This window comes from Crinia signifera, chromosome 12, assembly GCF_055691185.1.
Source record: "Crinia signifera chromosome 12, ASM5569118v1, whole genome shotgun sequence".
NCBI lineage: Eukaryota > Metazoa > Chordata > Amphibia > Anura > Myobatrachidae > Crinia > Crinia signifera.
In genome coordinates, this window is record NC_139228.1 from 27,344,031 (window position 1) to 27,360,944 (window position 16,914).

At 47.7% G+C, this 16,914-nt stretch overlaps 1 protein-coding gene across 2 annotated transcripts in view; it reads right to left on the minus strand.

Moving 5' to 3' along the window:
- Positions 1-15,536, minus strand: part of LOC146050348 (histone-lysine N-methyltransferase SETDB1-like) — a 38,108-nt gene extending 22,572 nt beyond the window's left edge. The window contains exons 1-4 of one of the 2 annotated variants that reach the window (XM_083167302.1): positions 15,348-15,536; positions 6,571-6,784; positions 5,773-5,930; positions 1,245-1,282 (exon numbers count right to left, since the gene is read on the minus strand). In XM_083167302.1, coding sequence (XP_083023428.1) covers positions 1,245-1,282; positions 5,773-5,930; positions 6,571-6,782 — 408 coding nt within the window. In that variant the 5' untranslated portion in view covers positions 6,783-6,784; positions 15,348-15,536. The remainder of the gene's footprint in view (positions 1-1,244; positions 1,283-5,772; positions 5,931-6,570; positions 6,785-15,347) is intronic. The other variant, XM_083167301.1, reaches the window with a different exon arrangement.
- Positions 15,537-16,914: the final 1,378 nt, after the last annotated feature.

Sequence of the window (16,914 nt, forward strand, 5' to 3'; positions counted from 1 at the left end):
GGGCCAGCTGCATAGTAATCAGCGCCTCACCTGCAGTGCGGGAGACCTCATTTTGGTCACATATTTCCCAATTGTCCCTTACTGTGGGTGTGGTACAGGGGTCCGACAGTCGGGATCCCGACAGAGAGAGGAGAAAACGCTGATGGCCACATTACCACAGGCAGTGGTCAGGAAGCAGCCAGGGGTACATCAGTCACACAGGAAGACGTTCTAGTACAACTTTCCTATCTCCAGCCAATATGCTAAGCACATGCAAAACACTACAACAGCATCTAGCTCATTCCACCATTCATCAAATCACTTAGCAGTGGATCTATGGGGAAACAATAACACGCAGTTCCTTATGCACAAGCAGATACGGTGCCCGTCAGACAGACATTTTACACAGAGGTCGAAGACAGAATCTGGATGAAAGGTCAACACTATACACTGCTCTACTATCCACATGGACCACTATTGGAACCGGTAGCCTGTGCCAAGTGCCGCAGCAGTGGAGTTAGTAACTTTCCTGAAGCAGGGCGAGCTATGTGAGGGGGCGCGGTACAGTAATTGGGAGTCCACATGCTGAATCGTACAAACTGACACCAAAAAACCCCATGAAAACTTAATGTCAACTTTTTTTCCCCCATGTCGGCCTTGACGGGATTACATTTTACCCTGTGATCCACACCCATCTCAGGCATACACAGTGACACGCATACACGCTGCAATTATCTGAACATTCAGGCAGATCATCCGCATAATTGCAGCGCGTTCATCCAGCATTATTCCACAGCTGCTTCCCTCCCTATAGCTATACCGTGTAAGCTTGTGGAACGCACAACTTGTTCCTTATGGTCATTAGAACAACTTACTGACTTGTAGCCTTTGTCCAACCTGCCGCATTTCTCCAATACAATGGACACGTTGTGGCAGATTATAACGTCGCGACACACTTCCTGCTTCGCCTCGTTAACAAGGTGAAGCAGGAAGGCATATCGTCAACTATTAAAATTTCGTCCACCAAAGTGGGGGAGCGAAACCACCACCCCCCCCCTGACGATGTCCGCTAGAGCAGGAAAGTTCTCAACCACAGCCTGGAGCCAGCAGCAGTATTAGTGTTGTCCCTGCTGTAAGAAGAGGACGGCCCAAGTCCAAGGCCTGCTAAGCAGACACAGCTACTCTTTATCAGGTGATGCATGCCTGACAGGCAGTCATACATTGCCTGCGCCCTAAACTTGAGGAGGATTCAATGGGATACTCACGAGATGTTTTTCTTTTGGAGTTTTTATAACAACATCACCTGAAAACAATCAGAGAAAAACATTTATTGATGTGTCCTTTCACATTTACAGTATATGAGGTTTCTGATAATCCTAGAATGCCGACAGTCTGTGAGAAGCAAACATCACCCACTGACAATGTTGAGACAAACAGGCCAATCCATGACTTAAGTATCATTGCTACTATTGAGGTTCCTTGACAGCGTGTCACCAGCGACTAATCTCCACCAGCAGGGGTGGGTAATAATTGGTCTTCAAGTTGTAGTAGAACAAGAGGTACTCTTTACTTAGAAGGGCGCCCATCATGGCCATCTCGGGCATTGAATGCACTAAAAAATCGGGTGCGATGCGACCGACGAGATGCCCGAGATTTCCCATAGGGAACAATGTTAAATGTCTCAATTGACCCGATTTTCCTGTTCAATGCCTCAATTGACCCAATTTTTCCATAGGAAACAATGTTAAATGGGCCACAGAGGCCAAATAGGCACCCTGAAGTGTATAAAAGCCACCCGAATTGTTAACGCCACCCCACGATCAACGTCAACCCGAAGCGTGGCGAGCGCAGCGAGCCCGCGAGGGGCGGCGGTACGCGTCCTACGACCTTTTCATACCCCCACTATCCACGTCGGCGTGGAGTTGAGAATAGAAAGTGTGGCGAGTGCAGCGAGCCACCGAGCCCGAAGCGTGGCGAGCGCAGCGAGCCCCGCGGATACCTTCACAGGTATCCGCGTCCCCTCGCGGGCTTCACAGCTGTCCGCGTCCGCTCGCCACGCTTCGGGCTCGCCACACTTTCTATTCTCAACTCCACGCCGACGTGGATAGTGGGGGTATGAAAAGGTCGTAGGACGCGTACCGCTGCGCTCGCCACGCTTCGGGTTGACGTTGATCGTGGGGTGGCGTTAACAATTCGGGTGGCCATTATACACTTCAGGGTGCCTATTTGGCCTCTGTGGCCCATTTAACATTGTTTCCTATGGAAAAATCGGGTCAATTGAGGCATTGAACAGGAAAATTGGGTCAATTGAGACATTTAACATTGTTCCCTATGGGAAATCTCGGGCATCTCGTCGGTCGCATCGCACCCGATTTTTTAGTGCATTCAATGCCCGAGATTTTTTACTAACGATGCCCACGATCAAAATCGTGGGCGCCGTTCTAAGTAAAGAGTACCGAACAAGACATCCCAGCATGCCCTGCTACAGATTTGCTATTTGGCTATGATAAAACTGTTGCACGGCATGCTGGGATGTGTAGTCCTAGTGCACCTGGAGGACCGCTTATACACCCATTCCCTGGTTTAGCGAGTGATGGGGTCCTTCAATTTCATAGCTTACATAGCTTTTCCATTATTTTTACCTCAACACACCAAAGCATTTCACTTTATCTTTAACGTAATAGTCATTTTCCATCTTTAATTTTGCCTACAAAGCACTGAATGCTTTGTATGTCAAGGAGGCTGCGCATTCATCACACCCTGTAAGATGCACTGTATGTAAGACATACACACCAAGTAAACGGCGCTAATGGACCACACTATTTAGTATTCAAAAAATGTACAAATTTATTAAAAATACATAATACAATTTAAACAATACCACCGGCCGGTAGAGCTACCAAAAACTGTGCACAGTAATTTCTGACCATAAAAATGATAAAATAAAAGAAAAAAAGAGGGATAAGACTTCTTTCTTTAGGCTGCAGCATGTAGAAAAATATCAATGTTCCATTTTTATTAATCTGGGATTGCCGATTTATGCTAAGGCATATAATGGTTTTTGAGGCTAGATGGCTTTATTTCTCTCCTATTATATCCACTTTAAACAGTCCCAGAAATCTTAAGAAACACTTTGGTGAACTTTGTTATTAGATATATTTAGCAAGCGTGTTAGTCATTCACACATGCAGGCTTATTAGCCTTTAGAATTGCTCCAAACTGTAAGTGCTCAGCCAATCAAGCAAAGCAGCGTTTTCTTGAAGAAAAAATAAATGATACTTATGCCTCCAAGCGAGTGCTTTCAAGCGAGTCCAGCGCTTCAATACCCACTATGGGGTGGGAGTTCTCTGACCTGAAGCGGGTCCCCAGCTGTTGGTCTTCCCTATAGTACAGCTCCTTTCTGGGACTCACAGCTCCGTCAGTTCTCCCCGGCTCACGTGGTAGTACTTGTTTGCGGAAGTCAAAGTGACGTTGGATGACGCGTTTCCCCGCCTGTTCCTAGTCAGCGGCTTCATCGGAAGCCGCTGACTAGGAACAGGCGGGGAAACGCGTCATCCAACGTCACTTTGACTTCCGCAAACAAGTACTACCACGTGAGCCGGGGAGAACTGACGGAGCTGTGAGTCCCAGAAAGGAGCTGTACTATAGGGAAGACCAACAGCTGGGGACCCGCTTCAGGTCAGAGAACTCCCACCCCATAGTGGGTATTGAAGCGCTGGACTCGCTTGAAAGCACTCGCTTGGAGGCATAAGTATCATTTATTTTTTCTTCAAGAAAACGCTGCTTTGCTTGATTGGCTGAGCACTTACAGTTTGGAGCAATTCTAAAGGCTAATAAGCCTGCATGTGTGAATGACTAACACGCTTGCTAAATATATCTAATAACAAAGTTCACCAAAGTGTTTCTTAAGATTTCTGGGACTGTTTAAAGTGGATATAATAGGAGAGAAATAAAGCCATCTAGCCTCAAAAACCATTATATGCCTTAGCATAAATCGGCAATCCCAGATTAATAAAAATGGAACATTGATATTTTTCTACATGCTGCAGCCTAAAGAAAGAAGTCTTATCCCTCTTTTTTTCTTTTATTTTATCATTTTTATGGTCAGAAATTACTGTGCACAGTTTTTGGTAGCTCTACCGGCCGGTGGTATTGTTTAAATTGTATTATGTATTTTTAATAAATTTGTACATTTTTTGAATACTAAATAGTGTGGTCCATTAGCGCCGTTTACTTGGTGTGTATGTTTTTTTTGTGTTTCTGAGGGCTGAGTATCCCTTATAAACGGAAGCTGGGACCATCACTAGTGCCCTGCGCTTGGTTATACTTGTTTTGGTTTCTTGTTTAAAACTGTATGTAAGAGGCCATATTCTCTGACAGAACATACAGTGTTCCGAGCCCTGAGCCTGCAGAGCGCGGAGGGTTATATCCCCTTCCAGTCTGTCTTGTAGATAAAGCAGTAACCAGTCCACAAAAGGTTGGGAATCCCTTCATCTCCCACTAGCAGATGTAGATCTTGTATATACTGTTGAAGCAGTTGACCAGAACAGGCCTTTCCAGCACTGAGCATAAGGCCTAATTCAGATATGATCGCAGAACAAACTTGTTCTCAAAACCAAGCTGCAATGCAGGTGGGGCAGATGTAACACGTACAGAGAGTGTTATATGTGGGGGGGATTATTTTGTTTCTGTGAGGGGTAAATACTGGCTGCTTTATTTTTACACTGATTTCTGTTTGCACACCCCGAACCCAAATCTACATGTACCAAATTTGCCCTGCGATCATGTCTGAATTAGGCCCATAGGGTGAGATATACTAAAGGGAAAAATGAGATAAACCCCCCATTTTGGGGAGTTTTATTGCATTTTAAAATGTAATAAGACCCTGCCACTGCTTTTTCGCCATCCTTGGATAGCAATACCCAATAGAAGCCTATGGGATTCTTAACGCTACCCGCCCACACTGACCGCACAAACGGCCATATCTCCTCCTCCGCCTACAAAACACAGCCGGAGGTCCTTCCGGCTTCAGGGTGGAGGAAGCAATGAGGGGCAAAGGGATTCTACCTCCTGGCCAGATAGAGCCCTGGGAATGTGACGGAGACCCCCCAAACACCACATTACAGGTATCGTGGAGGCCTCCGTCACCGCACTGTGAAATCGCATATGTGATCAACATCAGTGCGATGGACGACCATGTATTTGAATACATCCCGCCCATAGTCTGAACCACATATCAGCATAACCCTAACCTCTAAGGACCATGACTTCCACAGCTACATTAATGAGAGCAGAGTTAAAGTCTGGAGATGACCGTTGTACTGACTAAATAAATATGGGGCTTATTTGCTAAGTGTCGGGTTGTAAACAGGGGAATGCTTTTACTAGATGTGTCTTGCTCGTAGAAGTATTGCCATTTTAATAATAGGCCATATAGTTGCTTGCAGATAAACCCATAAGGTCATGAAGGGAGACACCGGTGTTAAAGGATTTGGAATCTGCACCATTATTAAAAGCACATGCATGTGTAAAATGAACAGGTCTGCTCTGAGCGTGATGGGATGTGGCCTTTCACTACCTTGCCTGGCCAAAACATCTGACAGCCCTGTGACAACTGACGCCCTTTAAATAATTAAATTAAAAATACTAGAGGGAAAGGGGTGAGAGAAACCGCTCCTAGCACAGAACTGTTTCCATGGGCGACATACAGGCATATTAGGAAACAGACAACATAACCACTTCATAGCATCCAGCATTTAATGCAGTCATTTATGGTGTGCCAACACGACTTACCTGACCCCACACTGATGACATCGTCATCATCCTCATCTGGTATCTCAATGACTTCCATAGGCTTAGCAGAACCCTCATCCTCAGAGCTGCTTTCCTTGTATGTGATTCCGATCTCACTATACAACGACTTCACCAACATCTCACAGCCGTCAAGAGCCCTGAAGTACAAATGTAATTCTCAGTGGGGCAGATGTATTAAGCCTTAACAAGAGATAAATGCAAGGGTTACAAAGAGAGAAAAACGTCCAGCCAATCAGCTCCTTACTGACTTTTTTCAAACACAGCCTGTAACATGGCAGTTAGCAGGTGATTGGCTGGATGTTTATCTCTCCTTATCACCCTTGCATTTGTCTCTTGTTAAGGCTTAATACATCTGCCCCAGTGTCTGTAAAGACCCAGAATCCATCATGGCCCAGAGTCTAGCAGAACAGCATGCTACAGTCTTCTATGGTACTCCGATTCCAGAATTATCTGTAGGTGGACACTGGTACTGTGAGTATTCCTACTTTCTAACCAACTGCCGGTTTCAGAACACTCCTCCGATTTGGTTTAAATATAAATACCCCCTTCCCCTTATAATCCAGTAATAGTACTGATAACCTTTTCTCCATTTCGGCACACTATTCTATTCTCCCTCCTCACAACAGTGGATGGTAGGGTATGAAATAACGCCTGTTTTTAAAAAAACTCATGGTCGACCTTTTGATTGTCGACGTTCACAATGTCGCCGATACTTGTGCCGACCAATTTCATGTGTGGATCTAATGTCTGTCGGCCGTGTCCCCACAGAACACCTACTTTGATGCGTTAGCACACAAGCTGTCCACGTGGGCCGCCTCCTCCTCTTTCTGCTTCACCAAGTGCTCCAGCTCCAGTAATTCAGCCTTCCGCTGCTTCACATACTCGATCTTCTCCACCTCTTTGTCTATAAACTCGCGCAGTTCTTTCATCGATATACCCAGCTCCTCCACCACCATATTCTCCAGCTCTGCCACCTCCGGTTCGTCCATGGCTAGACGGAAATGTACAGGAAAAATTCAGAGCAATTTAAATCCTCTCGGACGGAACAATTGTAAACATAGCAGAATATACGTGCTTTTAATAGATTACTGGATTTACAATTCTAATACAACATGTGGGGTGGAAAACCAAAATCTAGACTTCAGTAAGCCAACTGTAGTGGAATTTTCAAGCAGCCAACGAAACGGCGATTTTGCCGAAACATCAATTAAAATGATCTACAGAAGCACCAGCAGTAATATTATAGAAGCACTGGCTAGCTGCATGCTGGGATTTCCTACCTTATAAACTATTCAAAGGTGCAGCGATTCTCAAACATGGCCATAGGGACCCCAAACAGTTGGCTGGTTTCCAGGTTACCTAGCAGGTGCACTCATTACTCACACATTTTAAAAGATGCACATGTGGGGCTAATAATTTCAATTGAGACCCGGAAAATATTAACTGTTTCATACCTCCCAACATGACCCATTGCAGGAGGGACAATGTTCTGTTCCTGGTTTATGATTTCCATCCAAAATGGTACTGGATGGGAGCAAATGTAATATTTACTTCCGGAATCAAAAATTGCAAATCCGGAAAAGAACAAAAACTGCCGCTCAGACACGGTACGGTAGTTGAACCTGTTTGATTTAAACAATAAAGGTCCATACACCCTGGGCAACTATGTATGGGCAGCAATGATAGCGTTCATCACTGCGGGGAAAGCCGCTCAGTGCATACACACTGAGCCGTTTACCCCTTGCCCGGCATCGACGGAGGGGGGACGGGACGGCATTGCATAGTGTAGCGCTATGCAAAGCCGTCCTGAAAGCCGCTCATCTGCTGGTATAACCAGCAGATGAACGGCTTTCCCGGCGATGATGCGGGAGCGCGCAGCAGCGCTCACAGCTGGGCCATATACACTGAGCGGTTTACCCCCTGCCCGGCACCGACGGAGGGGGGATGGGACGGCGTTGCATAGCGTAGCGCTATGCAAAGCCGTCCTGAAAGCCGCTCATCTGCTGGTATAACCAGCAGATGAACGGCTTTCCCATTTTCCTGGGTTTGTGAGCACATTTCTGATTGTCCTTTGCTCCCAGTACCATATTTTTATACCACCCAAGCAACTAGTTGGAGGAAAGTTGGTCTGATGTGTGGCCAGCATAAGAAAGGTGTTACAAACCAGGTGATGTTAATCATTAATTAGGGAAGGTAGGTCTAGGAATAGAGCGTACTATAACTCCTGCAGAGGGTTATGTTGGAAGGTATACTGTTTGCATTTTTTTAGATCAGGGATGGCGAACCTTTGGCCCTCTATCTGTTGCCGAACTACACATACCAGCATACACTGCTACATTTTTGCTATTTAGCCATGCTAAACCTGTTTTAGGGCATGCTGGGATGCATAGTTCAACAACAGCTGGAGGGCCAAAGGTTCCCCAAACTCTATCCACAGGAAGCCACCGTTATAAATATGAATAAGCATATAAACATGGCAGGAGAACTCCTGACATAAAATAACATTTGTCCTCTGTGCCTTTCACATCTCAAGAAGATTCATGTATTGTTTTTGAAGGGTGTCAGGAAGGTAGAGGAGAGTTGCCCAAAGCCCATTACAGTCTATCTGTACTTCAGATGTAAAAATCATACTGGCTGAGGTCCTTATTCGGGTCCCTTCCCTCCACATGCATTCGCAAGGGGGAGCGATGTTTTGTGTCTGCGCAGACGTATTTCTGCGCATGTGCAGGTGCAGGGTATGTGTGTCCACAGCGAACAGGGCGTTTACTGGGCACACGCACCCAGGATTGCAGTGCAATTGGGCAATTTCCCCATGGTACCGCCCAGCGTTTCATGGGCATTCTCAGGCAACCTGCCTGGTGTCCGCTGTCTGCCCACTTCCTCCCGAGAGTGCACGCATATCTAATTGACCTGAGAGTCATTCGACTCTCCAACTTCGCCATCATTCGATGGTCGGCCACCATCCAAAGATGGGGTAGTTTCCTCCAGCCTTCTAATGGATGTTTATGGTAAACATCCATCCGCAGCCAGTGTGGGCAAACCTGCGCCACGAAGGGGGGGAGGAGTTCAGTTTTGATGGAGTCGCAAGGCTTCAAATTCACAACCAGAATAACCGCCTAACTCAACGGTTTTCATGGATATCCTGAAAACTTGTACTGCAATGTCAGAGTTTGGGAAACTCTGAGCTAGAGAAAAAGACTTCCACAGCCAACGGTACACGTACCATTAAACTGATTAATAAAAGGGTTTGTTTTGAAAAAATCTGGTACAGATGTAGCTGCGCGTATAGTTTCCGGATCACTACATTTTGTGCTTGTTTGTCGCGCCAAATTCACCCATGGCGCAGAATTGCCACGCTGCGATACCGCCACTCAAATAAATTTCTAGGAGCCACGGGAGCGTATTAGATGCACGATCATGGCGATGGGATCATTCCATTGTGAAGCAAGTGGCCAACCAAAGATTAAAACAATAAATATGTAATTAAAAATACAAATTTTAAAAAGTTAATTAATGCCCTTTTCTGGTCAGTAGCCGGGTTAGTTTTGGATGGATAGTCCTCCTTTTAAATAAACAGGTTATGGCTGTTGATTTTTGGCAAATATAAAGTCTCACCACTTTGGATAAGGGATTATTTCCGGGCTTGGCACCTTGTTCCTCACTCTTTTGTGCCGATGCAAGTATTGTAGACAAAGCCGCTGGAGAAATTTCAAGAACCTTGTGGAGCTTCCCAATAGGTCAGGGCTGGGCAACTCCGGCCCTCCAGATGTTAGTGAACTACACATCCCAGGATGCTTTGCATTAGTTTTGCTATGTGGCCATGCTGAAACTAATGCAAAGCATCCTGGGATGTGTAGTTCACTAACATCTGGAGGGCCGGTGTTGCCCAGCCCTGCAATAGGTGGTGTCCTTTGGCAGGATGAGCTGTATAGGTTTTGCTGGTTGCCAGCAGATGGATTTTTATGGAGGAGGACGCCAATATGTAGTAGATAACAAAGTTCCTTTTGTGCCAGAAAAGGGTGTAGAGTCCCACCGATGCGTTTCGCTGAGAGTGACCCTGAAGAACTCAGTGTTATCAGCTTAGAGCATGTCCCCCATACAAAATGAGGTGGAGATAGGTTTTCGTAAATTGTGCAGACAAGAAACCATGTGGATGTTCAAAATGAATTCTATCTACCTTAAACGAAGCGGTAAAATTAAATAATATCATCCAGATATATTCTCCTTTTTTCTCAAGTAAAATTCATTGTTCAACCTATTTATCATTCATGTTGGTTATTTTATTTCATTGTATAACATTTAAATACAAAAAGAATAAAAATAAAAAGGGGGGGGGGGGTTTGATCTTGACTAATTTAGGATTAATAATCTCCATTATGATATATTTGTATCTCTATATCCATCATCTAAATCAGGCATGTCCAACGTTGGCCCTCCAGATGTTGTGAAACTACACATCCCAGCATGCTTTGCCATTAGAGAATGCTAAAACTATTGCAAAGCATGCTGGGATGTGTAGTTTCAAAACATCTGGAGGGCCAACGTTGGACATGCCTGATCTAAATGTTTATGATACTAATATAGCCCAACTGTCTAACAAATATGGAAAATTTAAATTTTTTGTGAAATCGATGTGTGGAAAGCAATGTCCACTGGCCGTTTATCATATTGTATTATTATAAATTACTTTCTAAAGATCGATTACTATTAAAACCACATTAGCCATAATCTAAACTAGAAATTTGAGATCAATAATCACAGCCGCTGTACATTGTTACCATGACCCCCCATTTGTCATTATGTACCATTGTTAGCTGCGGCCGCTGGAAACTATGTGTGTTCCGGGACTCAGCAGCTAGCTGCGATCCAAAAGCCGGAAATGTGTCATTTGGCACTGCGGACCCCGGAAGTATAGCGGAAATACCGCTACTCCGAAATAATGAACTTCAGTAAGTTATATCTTCTTTAATTTTACTTGTTTTCAACAAAGTGTAAAAACAATCATCTTAGGTTTGTCTTCGGCTTACACTATACGGTTTATGAATTTGGTTTTTAAAGTAGATTTGTTAATTACTGGGATAGCCTGATTAATTGTGGGTAGTAACCAATTTAGTAAGGGTATATAAACCCCATACAACCAGACAGCAGTATCACGTTGAAAAAGCGGACACTCAGCGAAACGCGTCAGTTGGACTCTACACCCTTTTCTGGCACAAAAGGAATTTTGTTATCTATTCCATATTGGCGTCCTCCTCCATGAAAAAAAAACATCTTGAACACTGGTTCAACCAGAATGCAACTCAGTTGTGACCCCTTTCTGCCTTGCCAGGTTTAGGAGGTCTCCGCAGCTGGGTGTGGATTATTAGACAGTGTGTCTAGATCAAGCCTGGCCTACCGGTAGCTCTCCAGCTGTTCTGAAAAATCAAGTCCCAGCATGCATTGCTCCTATTTTGCAAATAGGGAATGCTAAAACGGTGGCATAGCATGCAGGGATGTGTAGTCTCACACCAACTGGAGAGCCACAGGTTGCCCAGGCCTGGTCTAGATAGACCGTCAAGAAGACCACCCCAAAAGTTCGACTTGCAATAGACCCAAAGTGTCATAAGTTTAACATGAAAAGGGTCTACCTTTTCATGTTGGTATTTTGATCATGTCGACCTTTTTGGGTAGACCTATTGTCTCTCTATGTAAACACTGTAGATTTATCAACCACAGACACATGCCGAGCGACTGCATGAAGAGCAGGCCATTGCATTGTTGTGAATGAGTTCAGCTTACTGGTTCACATTACACCGCGACCACCACTCTGTTTCAACCATGGTTGCTACCCCAGTTGGAATAATGGGTAACTGGACCAGAGTTATTTTAACTGGATGTTTTCACAAACCACAATATCCCGGGTTGCGGCGCGTTCATGCACAACAACCTGGTACATTGCTGGCAGTGTAAGTTTAATTTATATAGCGCACTTTCTCCAACAGGACTCAAGTGTGAAAGGGGCATTTGTAATTTGGAGAGGATGAACAGAGAAGACCCTTGGCGCACTGGGCTGGACTCCACAAAAGTAATTTATTGTTTAAAAAACATGAATTTAAAATAAACAAACAAGTGGCGATGATGGAGCCTGGGATGGTATTGTAGAGTGTTCCCAGGAATAAACAAACACCCTGCAAGGCTCCAAAAGTTTCACTAGGCTGGGTCCTGATGGACGCCATCTAGCCCAACGCGTTTCGAGTCTCCAGGACTCTTTTTCAAGGCTGCTGATTGCATGTAGGTTCCTCATATTTATGGTGGGAAAAGGGCAGCAAAAGCTAAGGACCTCCCAGGAAACCGGAATCTATCAATTTCCGGTGTGTATAGAAAAATATTCCCCCACTATCAGTGGCTACAGACCTTTTTCGCCATACATATGAGGAACCTACATGCAATCAGCAGCCTTGTAAAAGAGCCCTGGAGACTCGAAACGCGTTGATATAGATTGCATCCATCAGGACCCTGCCCAGTGAAACTTTTGGAGGCTTGCAAGGGTATGTGTGTTCTTTCCTGGGAACACTCTGCAATACCATCCCAGGCTCCATCATCGCCACTGGGTAAGGGAGTATCCTGCCTCCTAACCCTGTTTTTATTCTATTTGGTTTAAATTCATCTTTTTTAAACAATAAATTACTTTTGTGGAGTCCAACTCAGTGCGTCATGGGTCTTCTCTATTCATCCTCTTTATATCCACCAACGGGTGTTGGGAACACCCATAGAGATCCAGGCTGCCTAGGGGATGCGCAGGAGTATAATTAGGTCAACTTCATTAACACAATTTGTCATTTGGGTGTGCAGGTCTCTTCCAGAAAGCAGCGGGAATGAAAGAAATGAGCACCACTAATACTGTGTGTGCCTGTATATCTAATTCTTGCCCATCACAGCAGCCTGTACCCCCCATGTCACATAGCCATAACCTGGGCCACCAGCCCCAATGTTACATACTGATGTATGCTCCTCCTCTCCTACTACTCCGCAGCCAGTCGGTATTCCCCAAGGGTCAGTCCTTGCCCCTCTCCTCTTCTCCCTCTACACCACCTCTCTGGGCACCCTCATCAGCTCCTATGTAGTGTTCCCGCTAGGCTGTTTTAGCGCCCTGCCCGATTTTTAAAGGGCAAAATGCGCCCTGCCCCTCTAGCAGCGCCCCGCTAAATCAGCCTGCAGTCTGTCCCGCCGGAGTGCCCGGGCCGTCGCATCGCTGAAGGGGGCTTGCCCGGCCATGGCTACGTCCCGGCAGCTCAGTGACGTAGTCATGGCCGGGCAGGCCCCCTTCAGCGATGCCCCCTGTGGCGACGCGGCGGCCCGGGCACGCCCCCTGTGGCGACGCGGCGGCCCGGGCACGCCCCCTGTGGCGACGCGGCGGCCCGCGCACGCCCCCTGTGGCGACGCGGCGGCCCGCGCACGCCCCCTGTGGCGACGCGGCGGCCCGGGCACGCCCCCTGTAGCGACGCGGCGGCCCGGGCACGCCCCCTGTAGCGACGCGGCGGCCCGGGCACGCCCCCTGTAGCGACGCGGCGGCCCGGGCACGCCCCCTGTAGCGACGCGGTGGCCCGGGCACGCCCCCTGTAGCGACGCGGCGGCCCGGGCACGCCCCCTGTAGCGACGCGGCGGCCCGGGCAGCGCCCTGCCTCATTTGGTTCCTAGAAGGAACACTACCTATGGCTTCCATTACCACCTTTATGCTGATAATACCCTAATCTATCTCTCCTCCCCCGACCTATCCCCTTCACTCCGAATGCCTCACGGTCATCTAAGCCTGGATGACCCAACGCTTCCTGAAACTAAACACGGCTAAAACTGAACTTCTAATCTTCCATCCCCCGAACACCCCCTCTTCGCTAACTATCTCCATCAGCATTGGTGAAACCGAGATCACCTCCACCAACCAAACACGCTGCCTCTGTGTCATCATTGACTCCTCCCATTCTTTCACCCCCCACATTCGTGCTCTCTCACAGTCTTGCCGCTTTCACCTCCGCAACATCTCGCACATCAGACCATACCTCTCCACTGACGCGACCAAAATTCTCATTCACTCTCTTGTCATCTCCCGCCTTGACTACTACAACATCCTTCTCTCTGGGCTACCTCTCGCCCGCCTCGCCCCTCTCCAATCCATTCTTAACGCTGCTGCTAGGCTCATCTTCCTCTCCCGCCGCTCCACCTCCGCTTCCCCCCTTTGTCTATCTCTTCACTGGCTCCCCATTCCTTTCCGGGTTCTCTTTAAACTCGCCACCACCTACAAGGTTCTCTCCTCCTCCACCCCTCCTTACCTCTCTTCACTGATCTCTATCCACATTCTTTCCCGTCCACTTCGCTCCGCCGACGACCACCCTCTCACCTAATCACCTCCTCCCACTTCTGTGTCCAAGACTTCTATCGCGCTACCCCCCTGCACTGGGACAACCTCCCGCCACCCATCAGGCTTTCTGATTCCCTTACCTCCTTCAAGCGCTCCCTCAAAACCCACTTCTTCCAACTGGCCTATCCCTCCTCCTAACCTCTTTTGCTCCTCCTATCCTGCCTACCCTACCCCTCCATCTATTGCCATCCATTCCTACTTATCCTATTGTTTTTTCGTTCGTCCACCCACCTCCTTTTAGTATGTTACCTTTTATGAGTAGGGTCCTCCTTCCTCACGTACTCACCCTACCTCTTTACCTCACCCGCGCTCCTGCCCGGTACTTCCCTTCCTCTACTTCATCTTCAGTCTCCCTCGACAATTTCAACACCTACTTCAGAACTGATGCTGATTTTAGTTCTACCAGCTATACCCTATTTATGCTGTATTTTATCAACACACCCTGTACCTTGGAGTTTGTTTTTTGTTTGCTATGTACGGCGCTGCGGACACTTTGCGGCGCCTTATAAATAAAACGTACTACTACTACTACATGGTACACATGCATGAAGCGGTCCTGATGTTCAGCACAGCCCCTCGCAGGGATAACCTGGGCACCGCACAGCCCCCACATTGCACATGGGGTACCCCGGGCACTGCACAGCCCCCACATTGCACATGGGGTACCACAGGCACCGCACAGCCCCCACATTGCACATGGGGTACCACAGGCACCGCACAGCCCCCACATTGTACATGGGGTACCACAGGCACCGCACAGCCCCCACATTGTACATGGGGTACCCCAGGCACTGCAAGGCCCCGCGTTGCACAGGGATACCCCAGGCATCGCGTTGCACAGGAGTATTCCGGGCCCCGTGCAGCCCCAAATTACACAGGGGTATTCCATACACCATGCAGCCCCACATTACACAGGGATACCCCGAGCCCCACACAGCCCCCACATTACACAGGGATACCCCAGGCACCACAAAGCCCACACGTTACACAGGTATGTAGATTGCACCATGCAGCCCTAATGTTACTCAGTGCTATCCCGGGCACCGCACAGGGAAGTAGCGGCCCCCATACCCCGAGAGCAGGGAGTGCACAGTGGAAGCAATATGGAGGAACACATAGGGTGCGCACATGCGCCCGACCCTGTGCGAGGTGACTGTACCTCGTTGTCCTCCCGGTCCTCCCCTCTCCTTTCTCTGGTTGCCGGGGTGACAGGAGCCAGGAGTCTGGCGCCGGAACCGAATCGAGGGATGCCGACGGAACTGACGTCACTCGGATACAGAATCAGACCGGTAAGCGTGAAAGGGAGGCGTCCTAGCTGAATGGGCGGGGCCAGCGGGATAGCGCACGGTTTTGTCTTGAGCACGGGACGAGGAAAAAGTGGGCGTGGCGAAGGCGCACGAGCCTGAGTGGTCGTGGCAACGATTTGGGGAACGCTGTGGGACGAGGCTAGGAGTCGCAAATATGAGAGGGTGGGCGGTGTTATGTAAATATTGGGAGGCGGAGCTGCTGGATAAATAGAGGAGAGCGGTGAGTGTTGGGGGTGGGGCTATATGAAAGATTGATGAATGATGGGCGGACCCTGTATATACTGCAATAATTACAAGCATAGTGTTGCCAGCTCCCGGTGTTTAACCTCATACCGCCTGCTGCGGCACTCAAAGGTTTTTTTTAAATGAATTCAACTGTATTGGTAAATCCATACTGCTCAAAAAGGTTACAGTATATTGGGTCGTCAATGGTCGACGGTCACTAGGTCAGCACCTGAAAATGGTCGACATACCATAGGTCGACATTGCCAGACCTTTTGATTGTTAACGATATCCATGTCGACCTTAATCGTATGTCAGCCTATGGTATGTCGACCTTTTCCAGGTGCCGACCTAGACGTTGTCGACCTAGGGGAATGCATACCCTCATACATACCTGACAACTATGGGGGGGGCAGTTGGGAGTCCCCCCAAGCCTGAAGGAATAGATGCTATTCAGCGACGCAGAGGATGCCAATTGGGGCCGTGGCCCGATGGTGTGCAATTTTGCATATGACACACCCCTTTTGGTCAACATGAGTCATGGTCGACATGGGTTAGGTCGACAGTCAAAAGATTGACATAGGGTTTTTCACTGTTTTCTGTGCCGACAGGTGGTATTTCATGCCCTACCATCCACTAGGGCGTGGTGGGAGAGTAAAATAGTGTGCCAAGCGTAGGGAGGCACCGAACCCGAAGCATGGCGAGGTGACGCAGTGCACTTTAACCGGTGGCCATGTCGACATTCGGGTAAAAATATGGGAAAAACCACATGTCGACCTTTTGACCGTTGACCTAACCCATGTCGACCTAATGACCCTGTCAACCTTATGACCCTGTCGCCTAACCCATGTTGACCTAGACACATGTTGACCTAGACTCAAGTCTACCTTCCTGCATGGCAACCTAGACACATGTCGACCTAAATCCATGTTGACCTAATGACTGTCTAACAACTTGCTGGTGACCAACTGATCCGCACCCGCCAGGCTGGGAGTGGTATAGCCATTGATAATGTGACGTCCAGACAACTATTAGTGTCATTGGGGCAGGCGGTATAGGGCAGGGACGTTATATTACAGTCTGATCCTGCCTCCTACCTTATTTACTAAGCTGATTTGTGGGCGCGCGCTCCTTGTCTTTTCTCCCCCTCTTTTCGCCATTAATTTCTGGCGCTGCGGGTCTCTCTTCTATTGCTCC